This window comes from Leucoraja erinacea, unplaced genomic scaffold, assembly GCF_028641065.1.
Source record: "Leucoraja erinacea ecotype New England unplaced genomic scaffold, Leri_hhj_1 Leri_757S, whole genome shotgun sequence".
Taxonomy (NCBI): Eukaryota; Metazoa; Chordata; class Chondrichthyes; order Rajiformes; family Rajidae; genus Leucoraja; species Leucoraja erinaceus.
Window position 1 is genome coordinate 17,501 of NW_026576682.1, and position 24,624 is coordinate 42,124.

At 50.3% G+C, this 24,624-nt stretch overlaps 2 protein-coding genes across 3 annotated transcripts in view; both read left to right on the forward strand.

Annotated features, from left to right (window-relative positions):
* LOC129694688 (actin filament-associated protein 1-like 2) overlaps positions 1–9,565 on the forward strand; it is a 25,973-nt gene extending 16,408 nt beyond the window's left edge. The window contains exon 6 of one of the 2 annotated variants that reach the window (XM_055631422.1): positions 8,948–9,565. In XM_055631422.1, the coding sequence (XP_055487397.1) occupies positions 8,948–9,565 (618 nt within the window). The remainder of the gene's footprint in view (positions 1–8,947) is intronic. The other variant, XM_055631423.1, reaches the window with a different exon arrangement.
* Positions 9,566–9,716: 151 nt separating this feature from the next.
* LOC129694690 (actin filament-associated protein 1-like) lies at positions 9,717–23,842 on the forward strand. The gene is made up of 6 exons (XM_055631424.1): positions 9,717–9,983; positions 10,267–10,424; positions 12,279–12,423; positions 14,825–14,942; positions 20,093–20,218; positions 22,380–23,842. Exons 1-6 carry the CDS (start codon positions 9,717–9,719, stop codon positions 22,580–22,582), a joined length of 1,017 nt encoding a protein of 338 aa, XP_055487399.1. The 3' UTR covers positions 22,583–23,842.
* The last annotated feature ends 782 nt before the right edge of the window (positions 23,843–24,624 follow it).

The window sequence follows — 24,624 nt, forward strand, 5'->3', positions numbered from 1 at the left end:
TAAAGTAACAAACTAAACATTCACCAATCAAGACATGATATATCCCACAATGATATGCAGCAAAATTATAAGACAGTATCTCAACTCTTTTTACACATTGCAATTAATGTTCTTTCCACTTCCAAACAAAAATGTAGTTGGATTATTCAGCGTATGATCAACCTGTGTCAATAAACCTTGACCATGGTAATATACAGTGGCTTGCAAAAGTATTCATTCCCCTTGAACTTTTCCACATTTTGTCACGTTACAACCACAAACGTAAATGTATTTTATTGGGATTTTATGTGATAGACCAACACAAAGTGGTGCATAATTGTGAAGTGGAAGGAAAATGATACATCTTTCCACAGGACAACTATTAGTCGTGCACTCCACAAATCGGGCCTTTATGGAGGAGTGGCAAGAAGAAAGCCATTGTTGAAAAAAAGCCATAAAAAGTCCCATTTGCAGTTTGCCACAAGCCATATGGGGGACACAGCAAACATGTGGAGGAAGGTGCTCTGGTCAGATGAGACCAAAATTGAAGTTTTTGGCCTAAATGCAACACGCTATGTGTGGCGGAAAACTAACACTGCACATCACCCTGAACACACCATCCCCACTGTGAAACATGGTGGTGGCAGCATCATGCTGTGGGGATGCTTTTCTTCAGCAGGGACAGGGAAGCTGGTCAGAGTTGATGGGAAGATGGATGGAGCCAAATACAGGGCAATCTTGGAAGAAAACCTGTTAGAGTCTACGAAAGACTTGAGACTGGGGCGGAGGTTCACCTTCCAGCAGGACAACGACCCTAAACATACAGCCAGAGCTACAATGGAATGGTTTAGATCAAAGCATATTCATGTGTTAGAATGGCCCAGTCAAAGTCCAGACCTAAATCCAATTGAGAATCTCTGGCAAGACTTAAAATTTGCTGTTCACAGATGCTCTCCATCCAATCTGACTGAGCTTGAGCTATTTTGCAAAGAAGAATGGGCAAAAATTTCAGTCTCTAGATGTGCAAAGCTGGTAAAGACATACCCCAAAAGACTTGCAGCTGTAATTACAGCAAAAGGTGGTTCTACAAAGAATTGACTCGGGGGGGGCTGAATACTTTTGCACGCCACACTTTTCAGTTTTTTATTTGTAAAAAAATTTGAAAACCATGTATCATTTTCCTTCCACTTCACAATTATGCACCACTTTGTGTTGGTCTATCACATAAAATCCCAATAAAATACATTTACGTTTGTGGTTGTAACGTGACTAAATGTGGAAAAGTTCAAGGGGTATGAAAACTTTTGCAAGCCACTGTATATGCGTACGTATAGTTGTGAATGTTGCTCATTAAATAACTACAGTTATACTCCATATTATGAGCATTGATTTGCGGTTAAAATGAATTCTGTAATAACGTGTCAACGGTAGCAGTGACAATCGAACACTGCGGTTTTAATGTTCCACGTGTTCACAGATGGATTAAAACAAATAATAACATTGCGAATGAAAACACATTTGATTGCATTCCGTTATCAAACATAGTCAATATTCGCTCTGAAGACATTTCCAGGACAATAGGGTCAGGGAAGGGTGTGTGTGAATCAGTTCGGGGTGGATAGATGGGGGGGGGGGGGGGGGGGGGGGGGGGGGGGGGGGGGGGGGGGGGGGGGGGGGGGGGGGGGGTTAGCAGGCAGTCGGTGCAGAATGGATGGATTGAGGCAGGTGAATTGGTACGTGTTGGTTGGAATAGGTAAAATTGTGAGGGGAGAGCACGGGGGAGGTCAGTGGTGTTGAATGGGGGGGGTGCAGTACGGGATGGCGGGGGGTAGACAAAAGTGCTGGTGAAACTCAGCGGGTGAGGCAGCATCTTTGGAGCGAAGGAAATAGGCAACGTTTCCGGTCGAGACCCTTCTTCAGATTGTTCCCCACATTCTTCTTGAATGGGAGGATCAGTACAGGGTGGATGTGGGGGGAGAGATCAGCGCAGGATGAATTGGGGGGGGGGGGGGGGGGTCAGTACAGCGTGGAACGGAGGTCTGTGCAGGATGAATGGAGATCACTACAGGATGAATGAGAGGAAGGTGCAGGGTAAATGGAGGGTATGTCAGTATCGGATAATGCGTGGATTAGTACAGGATGGATGGGGGATCAGTACAGGATGGATGGAGGAGAAGTGTAGGATGGATGGGAAAGGGGTAAGTACAGGGTGAATTGGGGAACCAGTGTAGGGATGGATGGGGGGGGGGGGGGGGGGGGGGTATGGCAGCAGGAGTATTAATGCACGGTAGGTAGGGCGATCAGCGCAGGATGAATAGATGGGGAGGGGAGCACACGGGATGTCAGTGAATAGAGGTGGGAATGGGGATCAGTGCAGGATGGAGAGGAGGGGTCCCACAATATGGGGGGGGGGGGGGGTGGAGGGAGCATACCAGTGAGAGAGAGAGGGGGGGGTGAGGTGGGAAGGAAGGAAGGTCAGCGCTCCTCAGACATCATCGCCCCGCTGCCTTGGCCCTTGGGAACATCTCGCCACCGCATCCCCCTCCTCCGCCAGCCAACAGCAAGGTGCGGGGCCGAGCGGTGCAGCTCAAAGATCCCATAGTTATAGTATCTTTGGTGCAGCTGCTTCAGAAGGGTTGGAGCAAATGACCGGCCGCGACAGCAGCTCCATCACCTCCGTCTCCCGCCCCCCCCCCCCCCCCCCCCCCCCGCCCCCCCCCCCCCCCCGCCCCCCCGCCCGCCCTGATAAGGGCCTCCGCCTGCAAATCCGCTAACGGCGCTTTCAAAACAAATGCTCCCGCATGCCCGGGTCCCACATATAGGAAGGATGTCAACAAAATAGAGAGAGTACAGAGGAGATTTACTAGAATGTTGCCTGGGTTTCACCAACTAAGTTACAGAGAAAGGTTGAACAAGTTAGGGCTTTATTCTTTGGAGCGCAGAAGGTTAAGGGGGGACTTGATAGAGGTTTTTTAAATGATGAGAGGGATAGACAGAGTTGATGTGGACAAGCTTTTCCCATTGAGAGTAGGGAAGATTCAAACAAGAGGACATGACTTGAGAATTAAGGGACAGAAGTTTAGGGGTAACATGAGGGGGAACTTCTTTACTCAGAGAGTGGTGGCTGTGTGGAATGAGCTTCCAGTGAAGGTGGTGGAGGCAGGTTTCGTTCGTTTTTATCATTTAAAAATAAATTGGATAGTTATATGGATGGGAAGGGAATGGAGGGTTATGGTCTGAGCGCAGGTAAATGGGACTAGGGGAGATTATGTGTTCGGCACGGACTAGAAGGGTCGAGATGGCCTGTTTCCGTGCTGTAATTGTTATATGGTTATATGGTTATGCCGAGGCCTCCCCCTCCCCCCCGTCCCTCCTTCCTGCCTCGGCGTGCGGGAAGGCTGTGCGGGGCCTGTCATTCGCTCCGACCCTTTCTCACTCCGCACCTAGTATCAATACAGCCGTCACCGCCGACACAAAACGTCGCATTCCTTTTCTCCAGAGATGCTGCCTGGCCCGTGGAGTTACTCCATTGTTTTGTGTCTATCTTCGGTACAAACCAGTATCTGGTTGCCAAGCCGGGCAAGATGACTCGCCGTTTAGGTTGCCCGGTGGGGCTTTGAGTGGTCAGTGGCACCCGGGCAACCGATAATTTCGAGCCCTGGCGAGGTGTGGCCAGGTGGGGTACACAGAGAGAGAGAGGGGGCTTGATCATAAGGTCATAAATGACAGGACCACTATTCAATCTACTCCGCTATTCAATCGAGGCTATCTATCTCTTCCTCCTAACCCCATTCTCCTGCCTTCTCCCCATAACCCCTGGCACCCGCACCAATCAAGAATCTGTCACTGCCTTAAAAATACCCACTGACGGCCGGCCTCCACAGCCCTCAGTGGCAAAGTATTCCATGATCGTGTGACTGGTCGCATACATTGCGATGATGAGGGGTCATGTGACCAGTGGGGGTGGGCACATGGGGGGGGGGGGGGGGGTGGGTTGTGTGACCGAGACACTGTTGCCACTGGCCGTAATGGCCACACCAACATCAGGGACCTCTCCAATGCCAGACCACAGGGTGGTGACCTGGACAACGCTGCCGACACATGGCGCCTGGGTCTGGACCCACGGGCAGACGTCCCCCGTGCCACCGAGATACCTCAACCTCTGCCTCTCGTCTGCTCGAACGAAACAACCAGCAGGTGTATGTTTCCTTGAAGGTGGAGTCTCAGGTAGATAAGGCGGTCAAAAAGGTTTATGGCACATTGGCCTTCATCAATCAGAGTATTGAGTATAGCAGTTGGGAGGTCATGTTGCAGTTGTATAAGACGTTTGTGAGACCGCATTTAGAATATTGTGTTCAGTTCTGGGCACCATGTTATAGGAAAGCTATTGTCAAGCTTGAAAGGGTACAGAGAAGATTTATGAGGATGTTGCCAGGACTAGAGGGTGTGAGGTTCAGTAGGCTGGGGTCTATTCCTTGTAGTGCAGGAGAATCAGGGGTGTTCTTACAGAGGTAAAATAATGAGAGGAATAGATCAGGTAGATGCACAGAATCTCTTGATCGGAGTAGGGAATCAAGGACCAGAGGCCACAGGTTCAAAGTCAAAGTCAAAGTAGCCTTTATTGTCATTCAGACCTTGCGGTACAAAATGACAAAAACACACAATAAACACAAATTAACATCCACCACAGTGAGTTCACCAGGCACCTCCTCACTGTGATGGAAGGCAAAAATCTTTGTCTCTTCCCTCCTTGTTCTCCCTCTGCGCCGAGGCGATCCAGACTTCAGATGTTGTGACCCTGCCGGGCGATGGTAAGTAATGTCAGTCCCGCGGCTGAATCTGAGCTCCGCGAACAGGCTGGTTCAACTCCGCGGCCCGGGGTGGTCGAAGCTGCAGCCCTCCAGTCCAGTGGACGCAGCTGTTGTTGCGGGAGCTCCCGACACTGGGCCCGCGGTTGGGTCGGGTGGCCACTGCCACTGCCGCTGCCGCCGGAACACTGCCCCAGCTCCGAGGTTATGTGGTCGTTGCCGCTGCCGCTGCCCCAGCTCCGAGGCCGGATCTCCGCTGCTGGTGGTACACCACAGCTCCAGAGTCGGACCGCTGCCCCAGCTCCGCTATTAGGCCTCTGCGGAGACGGAGACGGGGAATACGACAAGTCGCATCCCCTCCCCCCGAAAGACATGTTTCTCCCCCCCACCCACACACATACACAACCTAATAAACCAAAGATGAACTAAAACAGGACAAAAGAACAACAAAAAAAAGAAAAAAACAGATGGACTGCAGGCGAGCCGCAACTGCTAAGGCAGCGCCGCCATCTTCAGGGTGAAGGGGAAAAGATTTAATAGGAATCTGAGGGGTATCTTTTATACACAAAGGGTGGTGGGTGTATGGAACATCTGCCAGAGGAGGTAGTTGGGGCTGGGACTATCCCAACGTTTAATAAACATAGACAGGTACATGGATAGGACCAGTTTGGAGAGATATGGACCAAATGCAGGCAGGTGGGACTAGTGTAGCTGGGACATGTTGGCCGGTGTGGGCATGTTGGGCGGAAGGCTTGTTTCTACACTGTATCACTGTCGGACTGTAAGACTCTAACCCAATCTGCAGCTGCCGCAAGGTGCGGCAATGTCAGAAGTCTACACGGGCAGCACAGCGGGTAGAGCCGCTGCTTCACTGCGCCAGAGACCCAGGTTCAATCCTGACCTCAGATGCCGTCTGTGTAGAGTTTGTCCGTTCTCCCTGTGACCACGTAAGTTGCTCCGGTGCTCCGGTTTCATCCCACATCCCAAATACGTGCGGGTTTGTGGGTTAATTAGCCCTCGGTAAATTGTCCTCTTGTGTGTGTGGGAGTGGATGAGAACATGGGATAACATAGAGCTGGTGGGTGAATTGTCGGCATGGACTCGATGGGCCACAGGGCCTGTTTCCATGCTGTATCTCCCTCTACTGCCTCTTCTCCCTGTCCCCCACCTGGACTTGCACCACAGCTCCCCACCACCCCCTCCCACCTGTATTCTTTCCTCTGGCAACGCGGTCAGCCCAGGCACTCACCAGGAATATTCAATATTCAGGAGGGATAGACAGAAAGGAAAAGGAGATGGAGTCGCGTTGCTGGTTAGAGAGGAGATTAACGCAATAGAAAGGAAGGACATTAGCTTGGAGGATGTGGAATCGATATGGGTAGAGCTGCGAAACACTAAGGGGCAGAAAACGCTAGTGGGAGTTGTGTACAGGCCACCTAACAATAGTAGTGGTGTTGGGGATGGCATCAAACAGGAAATTAGAAATGCGTGCGACAAAGACAAAACAGTTATAATGGGTGACTTCAATCTACATATAGATTGGGTGAATTAAATTGGCAGGTGTGCTGAGGAAGAGGATTTCTTGGAATGTATGCGGGATAGTTTTCTAAACCAACATGTAGAGGAACCAACGAGAGAGCAGGCTATTCTAGACTGGGCATTGAGTAATGAGGAAGGGTTAGTTAGCAGTCTTGTGTGTGACCCCTTGGGCAACAGTGACCATAATATGGTTGAGTTCTTTATTAGGATGGAGAGTGACATTGTTAATTCAGAAACAAGGGTCCTGAACTTAAAGAAAGGCAACTTTGAGGGTATGAGACGTGAATTGGCCAAGATTGCCTGGCAATTGATTCTTGAAGGGTTGACGGTGGATATGCAATGGAAGGCATTTAAAGACTGCATGGATGAACTACAACAATTGTTCATCCCAGTTTGGCAAAAGAATATATCAAGGAAGGTAGTGCATCCGTGGATAACAAGGGAAATCAGGGATAGTATCAAAACAAAAGATGAAGCATACAAATTAGCCAGAAAAGCAGCCTACCAGAGGACTGGGAGAAATTCAGTCCAGCAGAGGAGGACAAAGGGCTTAATTAGGAAAGGGAAAATAGATTATGAAAGAAAACTGGCAGGGACCATAAAAACTGACTGCAAAAGTTCTTATAAATATGTGAAGAGAAAAAGATATGTTAAAACAAATGTAGGTCCCTTACAGTCAGAAACGGGTGAATTGAGCATGGGGGACAAGGACATGGCAGACCAATTGAATAACTACTTTGGTTCTGTCTTCATTAAGGAAGACATAAATAATCTGCCGGAAATAGCAGGGGAGATGGAGCAACTGAGTGAAATTCAGGAAGTAGCCCCATAAATAGTGGATGCATTAGGGATAATTTTTCAAAACTCTTTAGATTCTTGGGTAGTTCCTGAGGATTGGATGGTAGGTAATGTAACCCCACTTTTTAAAAAGGGGGGGAGAGAGAAAACGGGGAATTACAGACCAGTTACTTTAACATCGGTAGTGGGGAAAATGCTAGACAGTTATTAAAGATGGGATAGCAGCACATTTGGAAAGTGGTGAAATCATTGGACAAAGTCAGCATGGATTTATGAAAGGTAAATCATGTCTGACGAATCTAATACAATTTTTCGAGGATGTAACTAGTAGAGTGGATAAGGGAGAACCAGTGGATCTGTTATATCTGGACTTTCAGAAGACTTTCGACAAGGTCCCACATAAGAGATTAGTATGCAAACTTAAAGCACACGGTATTAGGGGTTCAGTATTGATGTGGATAGAGAACTGACAACTGAAGAGAAACAGTAGGAGTCCTTTTCAGAATGGCACGCAGTGACTAGTGGGGTACCGCAAGGCTCAGTGCTGGGACCCCAGCTATTTACAATATATATTAATGATTTGGATGAGGGAATTGATTGCAACATCTCCAAGTTTGCGGATGACACGAAGCTGGGGGGCAGTGTTAGCTGTGAGGAGGATGCTAGGAGGCTGCAAGGTGACGGATAGGCTGGGTGAGTGGGCAAATGCATGGCAGATGCAGTATAATGTGGATATATGTGAGGTTATCCACTTTGGTGGCAAAAACAGGAAAGTGGACTATTATATGAATGGTGGCCGATTAGGAAAAGGGGAGATGCAACGAGACCTAGGTGTCATGGTACACCAGTCATTGAAAGTAGGCATGCAGGTGCAGCAGGCAGTGAAGAAAGCGAATGGTATGTTAGCATTCATAGCAAAAGGATTTGAGTATAAGAGCAGGGAGGTTCTACTGCAGTTGTACAGGGTCTGGGTGAGACCACACCTGGAGTGTTGCGTACAGTTTTGGTCTCCTAATCTGAGGAAAGACATTCTTGCCATAGAGGGAGTACAGAGAAGGTTCACCAGACTGATTCCTGAGATGTCAGGACTTTCATATGAAGAAAGACTGGACAGACTCGGCTTGTACTCGCTGGAATTTAGAAGATTGAGGGAGGGAGGATCTTATAGAAACGTACAAAATTGTTAAGGGGTTGGACAGGCTAGATGCAGGAAGATTGTTCCCGATGTTGGGGAAGTCCAAAACAAGTGGTCACAGTTTAAGGATAAGGGGGAAGGCTTTTAGGATCGAGATGAGAAAAACATTTTTCACACAGAGAGTGGTGAATCTCTGGAATTCTCTGCCACAGAAGGTAGTTAAGGCCAGTTCATTGGCTATATTTAAGAGGGAGTTAGATGGGGCCCTTGTGGCGAAAGGTATCAGGGGGTATGGAGAGAAGGCAGGTACAGGATACTGAGTTGGATGATCAGCCATGATCATATTGAATGGGCTCGAAGGGCCGAATGGCCTACTCCTGCACCTATTTTGTGTTTCTATGAGATGAGATGTGGTCACAGTGATATCAGCTGCCTTCTTGCGACAGCATCTCCTGTTGACCCCTTCAGTGGTGAGGAGGTCAGTGTAGATGCGTAATGTTGGTTGGTACGGGCAGTTTGGGCCGAAGTGCCTGTTTCAGTGCTGTGTGACTCTGACCAGTACCTCCCTGATTCTAAGCTCCATCCCTGCTGTAATGAAGCTGCCTCCCCACCCACCACTAGAGGTGGTGCTAGACCACCTTGCCCACCGGCCAGTTACTGAGCTACTGTTGTGTGTGCTTCATTGCAGGTGGCACTGAGGGCCACACGGAGCCTGGAATCACACCGGTCCCTCGGAGAGATGTCACGTAGCTCAGACACCCACATTGCAGGTGAGTCCGTGCCACACGTGCGCACAGGCACACGCACATGGACACACGCACACGCACACACAGATGCACACAAGGGCGCACACATGCACGGACATACATGCACCGCACATACACACACACAAACACGGATACATATAGGGGCACAAGCACTCGCACACGGACATACATGCATGGACACACACACACACACACACACACACATGGACACACGCACAGCCGCACACACAGATACACGGACACATGCACATATACACACACACACACACACACACATGTACATACGCGTACAGACACACATACAGACACATACAGGGGCGCACACACACGCACACACAAATGGACATATAATCAAGGACACACACACACACACATGGACACACACACTAGCAAGGATACACACACACGCACACGCACATGGACACACACACACACACGGGAACTGCATAAGCAGATTAATTGTCACCATGCTCGGCATTGGACATTGGGGGCTGCAGGGCTCATTCCTGTGCTATCTACTATTTTTTATAGCAAAATAAATGTAATCAATGATTGCAATAATGTACACAATATGAAACCATACTAAACAAACCCAACCCCATAATACAAAATCACCCAATTATCTAAACAAATATTCTTAATTGTTCTCCCCCTCCACGTTGCTGCCTCTGCTCTCCAGGCTCGCTGCCTATGTGGAGTTTGCACGTTGCTCCCTCTCACTGCGGGGACTGTGTTCCACGTTGCTGCCTCTGCTCTGCAGGCTCGCTGCGGGTTCTGGTGAGGGGCAGCTGGCAGATGTTGTGGTGCCGGCTCGACGGGCCGCTGCTGCTGATGTACGGGGCACCCAGAGGCAGCGGCGCGCTGCAACACTCCATCGACCTGCGAGGCTGCACGCTGCGGGCACACACATGCAGCCTGAGCATCGCCCGTCAGGACAGGGAACTGGCACTGCTGCAGGTAAGGACCCCCACTGTAGGGGGCACGCGAGAGGTGTGTGGGGGAGGGGGGGTGAGTGCATGTGTGTGAACAGACCATATGGTCTCCCGAGACTCACTCCCCTCACAGGGGGTGGGACGGGGAGGGGGCCATCCACACGTGCCGGAGGTGGCTGGGGGAAGGGACCGGGTGAGGGGGGGGGGGAGAGATGGACTGGGGGGGTTTAGGGGGAGTGTCAGTGGGGGGCGGGTTTTGGGGTGTGTGTTCAGGACGAGGTCACAGGGCCGCCTGTCCCCACCCACAGGCCGTCTCGCTGGAGGAGAGGGGGCGCTGGCTGCGGCTGCTCTCGGCAGCGGGTGGAGCTGATGCAGACCCCGACCCGGACCCGGACCCGGACCATGCCTACGAGGACCCGTCCCTTGCAACCGGAGCATGGAATGGTGCCGGCAATGGACCCGTCAGGTCAGGCAGCACCACCACCGCAGTCCCACCGTTGCTGCAGCCCCAATGTTGCTGCAGCTACACCACTGCAGCACCACCACTGCAGCACTCCACCACCGCTGCAGCTCCACCTCTGTAGCCCCATCGCTGCAGCTACACCATTGCAGCACCACCACTGCAGCACTCCACCACCGCTGCAGCTCCTCTGTAGCCCCCCCGCTGCACCACCACCACTGCAGCTCCACCCCTGCAGCCCCATCGCTGCAGCACCACCCACTGCAGATCCACCACTGCAGCACCACCACTGCAGCACCCACCACTGCAGCACTCCACTGCAGCACTCCACCACCGCTGCAGCTCCACTGTAGATCCACCGCTGCAGCACCACCGCTGCAGCTCCACCTCTGTAGCCCCATCGCTGCAGCACCACCACTGCATCACTCCACCACCGCCACAGCTCCACCTCTGTAGCACCACCGCTGCAGCACCACCGCCACAGCTCCACCTCTGCAGCACCACCATTGCATCCCTCACCGCCGCGGCCCCACCATTGCAGCTCCACCTCTGTAGCTCCACCGCTGCTGCAGCTACACCATTGCAGTCCACCACCCACCACCGCAGTATGCCGTCTGAGGTCCACCACCGTCGCCGTTCCACCATCGCATTCATTCATCTCACAACCGCAGCCCCCACTGCAGCACAGAGACACAGTTCCACCATTGCCAGGACTTGAAGGTGTGAGCTACAGGGAGAGGTTGAGTTGGCTGGGTCTCTATTCATTGGAGCGCAGGAGGTTGAGAGGTGATCTTATAGAGGTGCAAAATATCATGAGAGGAATAGATCGGGTAGATGCACAGAGTCTCTTGCCCAGAGTAGGGGAATTGAGGACCAGAGGACACAGGTTTAAGGTGAAGGGGAAAAGATTTAATAGGAATCTGAGGGGTAACATTTTCACACAGAGGGTGGTGGGTGTATGGAACAAGCTGCCAGAGGAGGTAGTGAGGCTGGGACTATCCCAACATTTAAGAAACAGTTAGACAGGCACATGGATAGGACAGGTTTGGAGGGATATGGACCAAACACTGGCAGGTGGGACTAGTGTAGCTGGGACATGTTGGCCGGAGTGGGCAAGTTGGGCCGAAGGGCCTGATTCCACACTCTATGACTCTAGGAAGGGCTGAGGAGGTTAAGAGCAAATATGATTGAGGTATGGATAATAATTTGGGTGTAGTTAGGATAGAGCTGCAAGTAGATGGACACAGAGTGCTGGAGTAACTCAGCAGCTCAGGCAGCATCTCTGGAGAAAAGGGATGAGTGTTATACACCTACCCGAAACATCACCCATCCCTTTTCTCCAGAGATGCTGCCTTACCCGCTGAGTTACTCCAGCACTTTGTGTCTGTCATCCATGTAATCCAGCATCTGCAGTTCCTTCCTGCACACAGAACTGTAGGTAAAGTATCATCACAGCAGATTCAGATAAAACTACGGGACATGGGCTTAGGTTGGGGGGGGGGGGGTGGGGGGGGGAGAGAGGTTGATATTCAGAGGGGAACCTTCATCACCCCTGGATTACAGTGCTGGTGGGGGGGGGTGGGGGGGGGAGGGGGGGGGGGGGGGGGAGAGAGTGGGGGAGCCACTGACGGAGTGTGGAGAAGAAGACTTGGATTGTTTGGGCGGAGAGGGTCATGAGCCTGGTGCAGGGAGATGGGGTTTGCACAGTAGAGTAGCCACTGCTCAAGCTGGGACATGGCTGCGGTGCAAAGACTTCCTTTGATCGGGGAGGGGGGGGGAGCACGGCTCGACCTGCCCCTCCCTCCAGCCCCCGCGGTTGCTGTGTTCTCTGGTGATGACCGATCCCTTGCTTGTCTCCAGTGGGTTGCTGCAGCGGAGAGTCACAACACCCAACGCCTACATGGATGACCCGTTTGGCCAAGTGTCCGTCCAGCCTACCCCAGGGGACGGAGACAGAGACAGAGACAGTGACAGAGACGGTGACGGCAGCCCTTCACCCCCACAGGTATGTCACAGCACCTGCGGAAAAACCATGACACTTTTATCTCCGAGAATGATCCCAGGAATGTGACCGCACTGGGCCTGTACTCGCTGGAGTTTAGAAGGATGAGGGGGGACTTCATTGAAAGGCACATAGTGAAAGACTTGGATAGAGTGGATGTGGAGAGGATGGTTCCACTCGTGGCAGAGTCTCGAACCAGAGGTCACAGCCCCAGAATTAAAGGACTTACTTTTAGAAAGCAGATGAGGGAGCAGTTATTTAATCAGAAGGTGGGGAATCTGTGGAATTATTTGCCACAGAAGGCTGTGGAGGCCACGTCAGTGGATATTTTTATGGTGGAGATTGACAGGTTCTTGAATAGTTCGGGTGTCAGGGGATATGGGGAGAAGGCATGAGAATGAGGTTGAGAGGGAAAGGCAGAGCAGCAATGGTTGGATGGCAGAGTAGACTTGATGGGCCGAATGGCCTAATTCTGTACCTAGAACCTATGAACATATGAATAGGGAGATTCAAGAACATGCGTGTTGGTTTACTGAAGAACACGCATGCTGGTTTACTAAAACACTGAACATACAGTGCTGATGTCAGGCAGCAGCTCTGGGGATCATAGAGAGGTGACGTTAGATTAGACTCGTTATAGCAGGGGAGACAAAGCTAGACAAAGAGTGATGAATGGGTGGGACAAAGCTTGGCGAGTGATAGGTGGGTGCAGGTAGGGAGGGGGGTATTTGTCAGATGGGTGGATAAAGGCTGCAGATGAAAAGGAGGAAGAGGGGAAGGTGTAAAGCCAGAAGGGGGAGGGGCGAGGTGAGGGGGGGCAGGATAGTGGGAAAGATAGGCACATACAAGGGTGGGGCACAGGAGAGGGCATGGTGGGTGGGGGGGTGGTGGGGGGGGGGGGGGGGGTTGTACCATCTAAATCTGGAGGTTTCAATGTTCCTGTCGTTGGTCTGTGAGATACCCGACATGTGTCAGGAAGGGTGTTTGGAGCTTGAGTTGAGTTTATTGTCATGTGTAACAAGGTACTGTGAAAAGCTTTTGTTGCGTGCTAACCAGTCAGCAGAAAGACAATACATGATTACAATCAATCTGTTTACAGTGTACAGATACATGATAAGGGAATAATGTTTAGTGCAAGGTAAAGCCAGCAAAGTCCGATCAAGGATAGCCTGAGGGTAACCAATGAGGTAAATAGTAGTTCAGCACTGCTCTCTGGTTGTGGGAGGATGATTCAGTTGCCTGATAACAGCTGGGAAGAAACTGAATCTGGAGGTGTGTGTTTTCACATTTCTATACCTTCCCCCCCCCCCCCCCCCCCCCCCCCCCCCGATGAAAGAGGGGAGAAGAGGGAGTGGCCAGGGTGCGACTGGTCCTTGATTATGCTGCTGGCCTTGCCAAGGCAGCGTGAGGTGTAAATGGAGTCGGTAGAAGGGAGGTTGGTTTGTGTGATGGTCTGGGCTACGTTAGGAAAGCTGTGTCAGTGCCACAGTGATCCCATGGACCCTGCCCATCACCTGGTGCATCAGGAAGCCATCCATGCCATTCCCTTTCTCAGGGCCAAATGCCATGAGCACCCACGCCAGCATTGTCCCTGTCTACTGCAGTGGGCAGTCAGGGCTGTACATTGTCCCTGCTGTATCAATGAATAACCTTGGTCCTGCTATTGAGAAGTAGAATCCCAGCCAGAGTTACAAAGGGCCAATCACTGAGTCTCAAAGTAGATCGTCATAGAATCATGCAGCACGGACACAGGCCCTTCAGCCCGTCTTGTCCATGCTGACCATCAACGCTAGTCCCACCTGCCCATGTACCTGTCCAAGTGTGTCTTGAATGTTGTTATAGTACCTGCCTCAACTACCTCCTTTGGCAGCTCGTTCCATGTAGCCAATGCAATTCTGTGTAAAAAAGCTGTCCGTCAGGTTCCGATTAAATCTGTTCCCACCCACCTTAAACCTCTGATTTTGGATTTGCCTACTCTGGGTAAACGACACCTCTATAAGATCACTGTGTGTATGAAGGAACTGCAGATGCTGGTTTAAACCAAGGATAGACACAAAAAGCTAGAGTAACTCAGCGGGACAGGCAGCATCTCTGTAGAGAAGGAATGGGTGACTGAAGGTGATGCTGCCTTTCCCGCTGAGTTACTCCAGCTTTTTGTGTCTATCTTCTATAAGATCACCCCTCATCCTATTGCACTGCCAGGAATAAAGTGCTAGCATGCCCACCCTCTCCCTATAGCTCAGCCCCTCAAGTCCTGGCAACATCCTCGTAATTCATCTCTGCACCCTTTCCAGTTTAACTCCTGTGAGTTCCCCTTGTCAATGGCTGACGGGCGGGGTCCATATTTCCAGCGAGCTCCCCCACCCACCCTCATTGAGTAACGTTATCTCTCGTTTGCTTGCAGCAGAGGCTGGCTCTGCCCAACCAGCAGCTGGGAGACCAAGAAGGCACCAGATTTGCGGAGAATTACCAGCGCAACACCAACAGCAGCCAGGGGGCGAGGTACAACACCCTGCCCAGTGGTAAGTCTATCCAGGCACCGGCACTTTTACCCCCCTCTTTTTTTTTCCATAACAAGAAGCTTTTATTGCATAATCACATTTACAAAGTACTGCGTAAACCACGGCTGCGTGCACAGTTTGCAAACATCAAGCATCAAACTATAACTGTACCTCACTACACGTGACAATAAACTAAACGGTGCAGCAGGGTGACGAGCAGTAGAGTTGCTGCCTTACAGAGCTGCAGCGCCCGAGACCCGGGTTTGATCCCGACTACAGGTTGCTGCCTGTACGCAGTTTGTACATTCCCCCCTTGGGTTTTCTCCCAGATTTTCGGTTTCCTCCCACACTCCAAAGACGTACAGGTTTGTAGGTAAATTGGCTTGGTGTATGTGTAAATTGTCCCTAGTGTGTAGGATAGTGTTAGTGTGTGGGATCGCTGGTCGGTGCAAACCTGGGGGGGGGGGGGGGGGGGGGGGGGGGGGGGGGGGAGGGCTGTTTCCGTGCGGTATCTCTAAACTAAACTGAACTGAACCATCATCCACATCGTCCCCGCGGTGACCAGCGTTCTCGGGAGACCTCCAGAATCCCCGTGGACACCACATCCTCCCTCTCCAGGGACATACAGTGGTCTCCATATACAGTCGTGGTCTCTATATACAGAGATGGACTGCGCCAGATCCCGAGTTCAATCCTGACCTCGGCTGCTGTCTGTGTGGAGTTTGCACGTTCTTCCTGTGACCGCGTGGGCTTCCTTCGGCTGCTCCGGTTTCCTCGCACATCCCAAAGACGTGTGGGTTTGTAGGTTGACTAGCCCTCGGTAAATGGTAAATGGTAGGGAATTGAAGAATGTAGGTGAACAGAGGGATCTGGGAATAACTGTGCACTGTTCCCTGAAGGTAGAATCTCATGTAGATATGGTGGTAAAGAAAGCTTTTGGTGTGCTGGCCTTTATAAATCAGAGCATTGAGTGTAGAAGTTGGGATGTAATGTTAAAATTGTACAAGGCATTGGTGAGGCCAATTCTGGAGTATGGTGTACAATTTTGGTTGCCTAATTATAGGAAGGATGTCAACAACAAAATAGCGAGAGTACAGAGGAGATTTACTAGAATGTTGCCTGGGTTTCACCAACTAAGTTACAGAGAAAGGTTGAACAAGTTAGGGCTTTATTCTTTGGAGCGCAGAAGGTTAAGGGGGGACTTGATAGAGGTTTTTTAAATGATGAGAGGGATAGACAGAGTTGACGTGGAAAAGCTTTTCCCACTGAGAGTAGGGAAGATTCAAACAAGGGGACATGACTTGAGAATTAAGGGACTGAAGTTTAGGGGTAACATGAGGGGGAACTTCTTTACTCAGAGAGTGGTGGCTGTGTGGAATGAGCTTCCAGTGAAGGTGGTGGAGGCAGGTTCGTTTTTATCATTTAAAAATAAATTGGATAGTTATATGGACGGGAAGGGAATGGAAGGTTATGGTCTGAGCGCAGGTATATGGGACTAAGGGAGAATATGTGTTCGGCACGGACTAGAAGGGTCGAGATGGCGTGTTTCCGTGCTGTAATTGTTATATGGTTATATGGTTAAATTGCCCCAAGTTTGCAGGGAGTGGATGAGAAAGTGGGAAAACATGGAACTAGTGTGAACGGGTGATCGATCGATGATCCAGTTAGGGCCAACTGTGATCTGTCCCATGGTGGTCATTATATACAGTGGTGGACATTATATACAGTCGTGGACAATATATACAGTGGTGGTCTCTATATACAGTGGTGGTCTCTATATACAGTGGTGGTCTATATACAATAGTGGTGGTATATACAGTGGTGGTCTATATACAGTGGTGGTCTATATATACAGTGGTGGTCTATATATACAGTGGTGGTCTATATATACAGTGGTGGTCTATATATACAGTGGTGGTCTATATACAGTGGTCTATATATACAGTGGTGGTCTATATACAGTGGTGGTCTATATACAGTGGTCTCTATATACAGTGGGTCTATATATACAGTGGTGGTCTATATATACAGTGGTGGTCTATATATACAGTGGTGGTCTATATATACAGTGGTGGTCTATATATACAGTGGTCTCTATATACAGTGGTCTCTATATACAGTGGTGGTCTATATATACAGTGGTCTATATATACAGTGGTGGTCTATATATACAATGGTCTATATATATACAGTGGTGGTCTATATATACAGTGGTGGTCTATATACAGTGGTCTATATATACAGTGGTGGTCTATATACAGTGGTCTATATAGTGGCTTTAGGGCTTTATTCTTTGGAGCGCAGAAGGTTAAGGGGGGACTTGATAGAGGTTTTTAAAATGATGAGAGGGATAGACAGAGTTGGCGTGGACAAGCTTTTCCCACTGAGAGTAGGGAAGATTCAAACAAGGGGACATGACATGAGAATTAAGGGACTGAAGTTTAGGGGTAACATGAGGGGGAACTTCTTTACTCAGAGAGTGGTAGCTGTGTGGAATGAGCTTCCAGTGAAGGTGGTGGAGGCAGGTTCGTTTTTATCATTTAAAAATAAATTGGATAGTTATATGGATGGGAAGGGAATGGAGGGTTATGGTCTGAGCGCAGGTATATGGGACTAGGGGAGATTATGTGTTCGGCACGAACTAGAAGGGTCGAGATGGCCTGTTTCCGTGCTGTAATTGTTATATGGTTATATGGTTATATATACAGTGGTGGTCTATATATACAGTGGTCTATATATACAGTGGTCTATATACAGTGGTGGTCTATATATACAGTGGTCTATATATACAGTGGTCTATATATACAGTGGTCTATATATACAGTGGTGGTCTATATATACAGTGGTCTATATATACAGTGGTGGTCTATATATACAGTGGTCTCTATATACAGTGGTCTCTATATACAGTGGTCTCTATATACAGTGGTGGTCTCCATATACAGTGGTGGTCTATATATACAGGTGGTCTCCATATACAGTGGTCTCCATATACAGTGGTGGTATCCATATACAGTGGTCTCCATATACAGTGGTGGTCTCCATATACAGTGGTCTCTATATACAGTGGTGGTCTCCATATACAGTGGTCTCCATATACAGTGGTGGTCTCCATATACAGTGGTCTCTATATACAGTGGTCTCTATATACAGTGGTGATCTCCATATACAGTGGTCTCCATATACAGTGGTGGTCTTTATACACCATGCGGCCTTTCACGTGGACCATGGGGAGAGATGTTCAGGACACCAGTGCCTTGGTCAACACCATGCAGATGGTTCCAACCCTCAGATGATCACACATGATGAATTGGCTTCTGTAAATTGAAAATTGTCCCCAGTGTGTAGGGTAGTGCTGATGTACGGGGTGATCGTTGGTCAGCGTGGGCTCAGAGGGCCGAAGGGCCTGTTTCCACGCTGCATCTCTAAAGTCTAAAGTGTTATCAAGGGAAAAGTTGATGCAGGGACTCGACCTATAGTCTGAAGGTCCGCTTATAGAAATAGAATCATACAGCACAGAAACAGGACCTACAGCTCAACTCCTCCATGCAAACAGAGATGTGCCATTTACAGTCACAGTCATAGAGTTGTACAGCACGGAAACAGGCCCTTCGGCCCAACTTTCCCAAGCCAACCAAGATGCCCCAACTATGCTAGTACCATATTTGGCCCATATCCGTCTAGACCTTTCCCATTCATCTACCTGTTCAAATGTCTTTTAAATGCTGTTATAGTACCTGCCTCAACTACCTCCTCTAGCAGTCCGTTCCACATAGGTTTTTGTGGTCTTTATATACAGTTGGCTGGTGTGGTTTTTGATGCCCCTACTATAGGTAAAAGACACTGTGGATTTGCCCATGTTCGGCCCATAAAATAGGAGCATTTAAAGAGACTTTTAGATAGGAGCATGAATATGCAGGGAATGGAGAGGCATGGATATACAGTGGTGGTCTTGGCCTTGTCCTGTAAATGTTTAGAGAGATACAGCAGGGACCCACTGAGTGCACGCTGACCATCCATCACCCCTTCACATTAGGCCTATGTTATCCAACTTTCACATCCACAAGGGGCAGTTTACAGAGGGCCAATCAACTTACAAACCTGCACGTCTTTGAGATGTGGAAGGAAACTGGAGCACCCGGAGGAAACCTACGTTAACGCAGGGAGGACGTGCACACTCCACACAGACAGCAGTTGTGGTTGGGATCGAGCCCGGGACACTGGCGCTGTGAGGCAGCGGCTCTACCCGCTGAGACACTGTGCCGCAATAACATGCCACAGTCTTGCAGCTGCTGCTTGAGTGGTTGTGTTTTAACCAGAGAAGGTTATTGGCTGCAACCTTCCCTCCATTGATGAACTGTACACTGCAAGGGCCAGGAAGCGAGCGGGCAAGATCATCTCTGACCCCTCTCACCCTGGCCACAAACTCTTTGAATCACTTCCCTCTGGAAGGCGACTCCGGACTGTCAAAGCTGCCACAGCCAGTCATAAAAACAGTTCTTATCCATGAGTATTTGCTCTACTCAACAGCCAAAAAATCTGTAGCCTTCCTTTGATCTGGTATTTTGTTGGTTCACATGCTTGATCAATGGTGTTTTATCATTAATGTTTTATTATTATGAATGTTTAGTGTTTTCTGAGTCATTCGTTCCAGTCACTGTATGTCATGTTGTTACTTGCGGGCGGAGCACCAAGGCAAATTCCTTGTATGTGAATACTTGGTCAATAAACCTACTTACTTACTTTACAAACATAAAACATAGAACAGTACAGCACAGGAGAAGGCCCTTCGGCCCACAATGTCTGTGCCGAATATGATGTCAGGACCAGCTCTAATCTGTCTGCACGGGATCCATATCCCTCCACTCCCTGTATATCCATGTGCCTCTTCATAAGGTCATGAATTCCACCATGGTCTATTCCACCATTCAAATCATGGCTAATCTATCTCTCCCTCCTAACCCCATTCTCCTGCTTTCTCCCCATAACCCCTGACACCCGTACTAATCAATAATCTATCTATCTCTGCCTTAAAAAATATCCATTGACTTGGCCTCCACAGCCTTCTGTGGCAAAGAATTCCACAGACTTGTTCTGCACGTTTGCTCTGAGCATCAGCTAGGTGTGCTGTTTTCATTCATGCATTACTTTCCAAACTGCATTTCCTGAAGCCAGATTTCTAACATCTTGGGGTGAATTGGAAAGGAAAGCACCTGAAGGTGAAAGGGCAGCTGCCCGGGACCAATCCACACAGACAGACAAGAAAGACTTCAAAGCAGCGATGGATCCATTGCCTGGTAAGTGGGGTGTTCACCAGGAACATCGTCAAACAACATTTAACACCAAGCTGGAAAGGGTGTGGAGATTATTGACCAGGATGTTGCCAGGACTCGATGGCCTGAGCTGTAGGATGACTATTATCTAAATGGCAGCCAATTAGGAAATGGGGAGATGCAACGAGACCTGGGTGTCATGGTACACCAGTCATTGAAAGTAGGCATGCAGGTGCAGCAGGCAGTGAAGAAAGCGAATGGTATGTTAGCATTCATAGTAAAAGGATTTGAGTATAGGAGCAGGGAGGTTCTACTGCAGTTGTACAGGGTCTTGGTGAGACCACACCTGGAGTATTGCGTACAGTTTTGGTCTCCTAATCTGAGGAAATACATTCTTGCCATAGAGGGAGTACAGAGAAGGTTCACCACACCGATTCCTGGGACGTCAGGACTTTCATATGAAGAAAGACTGGATAGACTCGGCTTGTACTCAGTAGAATTTAGAAGATTGAGGGGGGATCTTATGGAAACTTACAAAATTCTTAAGCGGTTGGACAGGCTAGATGCAGGAAGATTGTTCCCGATGTTGGGGAAGTCCAGGACAAGGGGTCACAGCTTAAGGATAGAGGGGAAATCCTTTAGGACCGAGAGGAGGAAAACATTTTTCACACAGAGAGTGGTGAATCTCTGGAACTCTCTGCCACAGAGGGTAGTTGAGGCCAGTTCATTGGCTATATTTAAGAGGGAGTTAGATGTGGCCCTTGTGGCTAAAGGGATCAGGGGGTATGGAGAGAAGGCAGGTACGGGATACTGAGTTGGATGATCAGCCATGATCATGTTGAATGGCGGCGCAGGCTTGAAGGGCCGAATGGCCTACTCCTGCACCTATTTTCTATGTTTCTATGTTAGATAGGCTCGAACCCTGTAACCCTGGAGGATGAGGGGTGATGTTATAGAGGCGTATAAAATCATGAGAGGAATAGATCGGGTAGATGCACAGAGTCTCTGCCCAGAGTAGGTGAATCGGGAACCAGAGGACATACTCTAGGTTTAAGATGAGGGGTGAAAGATTTAATGGGAACTTGAGGGGTAACTTTTTTACACAATGAGTGGTAGGCGTATGGAGCAAGCTGTCAGAGGGGGTCATTGAAGCAGGTACGTTTAAGTAACATTTGGACAGGATCGTGGATGGGACAGGTTTAGAGGCTATGGGCCAAACGCAAGCAGGTGCGAGTAGTGTAGATGGGATATGGTGGTCAGTATTGGCAAGTTGGGCCGAAGGGCCTGTTTCCACACTGTATGATCAGATGAAATAAGGTGTGAGAGAGGACACACGGAGGTTTGGTCTAAGAGGGATGTTAATCAGAGGAGGAAAGAAAGATGCAGAGGTGGGGAAGTTCAAGGAGGGAGTCCCAGAGCGGAGGAATAGACAAGGGAGGACAGGGGTGTGAATGTCCATGACTCGGAGTGGGGTCGCGGTGAAGGGGATTGTAGAGGCAGGTGGAGCGAGAACTTGAAGGATTTAAAAGCAAAGGTGGCCTGTAAACGGCAATATACAAATGTAAATAGGGAGGCAGAGTTTTGAATGTCCAGAGGGGAGGGAGTGTGGGGGGGGGAGAGGGATGGGAGGTGGGCGAGGGAGTGGGGGGGGGGGGGGGGGGGGGGGGGGGGGTTGGTGGTAGGGGGAGAAGGAGGAGAAAAACAGTACAGCACAGGAACAGGCCCTTCGGCCCACAATGCTTATGCCCAACATGAGGCTGTTAAACTGATCACCTCTGCCTGCACGTGACCCCCGTCCCTCCACTTGCTGCTGCGTTCCCGTGTGTTGACTTCAGCAAGAGTTACTGTGACTCCTTGCTCCAGTCCTCACTCTTGGCCAACAGCCCTGCTCCCCGACTATAGTCCCAGCGCAGTCACCCCCCTCTCCCCCCCCCCCCCCCCCATCCCCTTCCACTTCCCCTTCCCCTCCCCCTCCCCTTCATATCCCCCTCCCCCCCCCCCCATCCCCCATCCCCTTCCTCCTTCCCTTCCCTCTCCTCCTCTCCATCCCTCTCCCCCCCCCCTTCCCTTCCCTCCCCCTCACATCCCCTCCTCCTCCCCGTCCCTCTCTCACCCCATGACCCAGCGACCATGTGTGTGCGCGCGTATGTCATGCCCCACTGACTGTGTGTGTGTGTGTGTGCAGAACGGAAGGCGTTGCCACGTCTGGAGGAGAAGATGCGTCGCCTGGAGCAGGCGGTGCTCCGGGCCAAGGAGAGGGTGAAGTCCGGCTCCGAGCTCAACCTGCTCTCGCTCAGCAAGACCTTCAAACGCGCCTCCTGTGGGCACAGCCTGGCGCTGTTCTCCTCCAGCTCTGAGACGGCCGACCCAGAGGTTGGTGCCCGGTGAGGTGAAGTTTGGTCATCCCCGGTGTGGTGAGGTACCAAGTGAGGTGCCAGTGTGGTGAGGATGTGCCCAGTGTGGAGAGTGCCACACGGTGCCCGTGTCGATACAAGTCTGCACCGCACCACTCACTCACTGGTCCATGTCACTCACTGATCCTTTACCTCAGTGCCAATGCCTTGCATCGCCCCCCTGCACCACTGCCCTGCACCCTTCCCCTGCACCACTGCCCTGCATCCCTCCCTTGTGCCGCTCCCCTGCAGGACCCCTTGCACTGGGGGAGCTGTGCTGGACCAACGTGGGGTGTCTGGCATCGGAGGGTGTTGTGGGTGGTATACATGGTGAGCGGAGGCTCCAGAAACCTGGGATCATCTGTGTGGAGTTTGCACGTTCTCCCCGTGACCGCGTGGGTTTCCTCCGGGTGCCCCGGTTTCCTCCCACATCCCTGTAGGTTCAGCGGCTTCTGTAAAATGCCCCCTAGTGTGATCAGTCTCAGCCTCGAGGCACGGAGGCGCAGAGCGTAAAGGTCATACATCACAGATGCAGGCCCTTCGGCCCACCCTGCCCATGCTGACCATCAGTACATCTACGCTGAACCTTTTTACCAACATGTGGTCGGTGGCCTGCTCTGCCTCAGTGAGTTGCTGCTGTCCACACCCCGATTAAACATTATGAGAGTCTCTGCCTCCACCCAGACTGAACATTACAACCACCCTCCGTCCTAAAATAATCTTCCTTAGATCCCCTCGAAACCTTTCCCATTGCCCACCCTCTGATTATAACGCCTCTTTCACGAGCAAGGAGCCTTACTATCTACTCCACGGTGCTTTATATAGTTTTGTACTCTCTGTCAGGCCCCACCGCTCCTCGGAGCACAGACCCAGCCAATCTCTCATTAGGGAAGTCCCATCCCTGTCAACATCCTGGTGAAAACAGGACACGGAGTGCTGGGGGAACTCAGCGAGCCAGGCCACATCGCTGGAGAACATTGAGAGGTGACGTTTCAGGTTGGGACCATTCTTCACACTGATTGTGCTGGAGGAAGAAAACTGGATGTGGGGTGAAGGTGTGACAGCACCTGGTGAGTGATAGGTGGATACAGGTGAGGGGGGATATTGATTGGCAGACGTTTGGACAAAGGGCACAGATGGAAAGATAAAACGTGTGAGGTAAGGATGAAAGAGTGGATTGTGAAGCCAGAGGAAGGAATGTGGATGAAAAAGGATAAAAAACTGTCCAGTCCTTCTCCCGCTCTCTTCCCTATTAACCCCCCCCCCCCTCCCTTCCTCCCGCTTCCCCCCTCCACCGATATGACTTCATCTGGCCACAATTCCCACCTCTTCCACCCTGACCTCACACCTTTTGTCTTTTCATCTCTGCCTATCAACCCCACCTCCTTCCCCATCACCTTCATCCACCTATCACTTGCCAGGCTTTGTCCTGCCCACCCCCTCATCCAGCTTTCTCCCCTCTACTGCAATCAGTCCAAAGTAGGGTCCCAAACTGAAACACTGCCTATCCATGTTCTCCACAGATGCTGCCTGACCAGTTACTCCAGGACTAGGTGTCATTTGTTTCTTAGCAAACCAGCATCTGCAGTTCCTTGTGTCACCATCCTGGTGAATCTCCCCTGCACCCTCCCTCCTGCACCATGGACCAGGCCTGAACATCATATTTCAGCTATGTTCTAGCCAAAGGTTTATAACAGCGTACTTCCATCCTAAACACTTTAACTGCCCCTCCCATTCCTAATCTGACCTTTCTCCTGGGCCTCCTCCATTGTCAGAGTGAGGCCCAGCGCAAATTGTAGGAACAGCACCTCATATTTTGCTTGGGCACTTTACACCCCAGCGGTATGAACATTGACTTCTCTAACTTCAAGTAGCCTTTGCTTTCCCTCTCTCTCCATCCTTCCCCCTTCTCAGTTCTCCTACCAGTCTTACGACTATATTTTATCTCTATTTGCTGTGTTGTTACCTTCTCCCAGCTAACATAGAAACATACAAAATAGGTGCAGTAGTAGGCCATTCGGCCCTTCGAATAGGTGC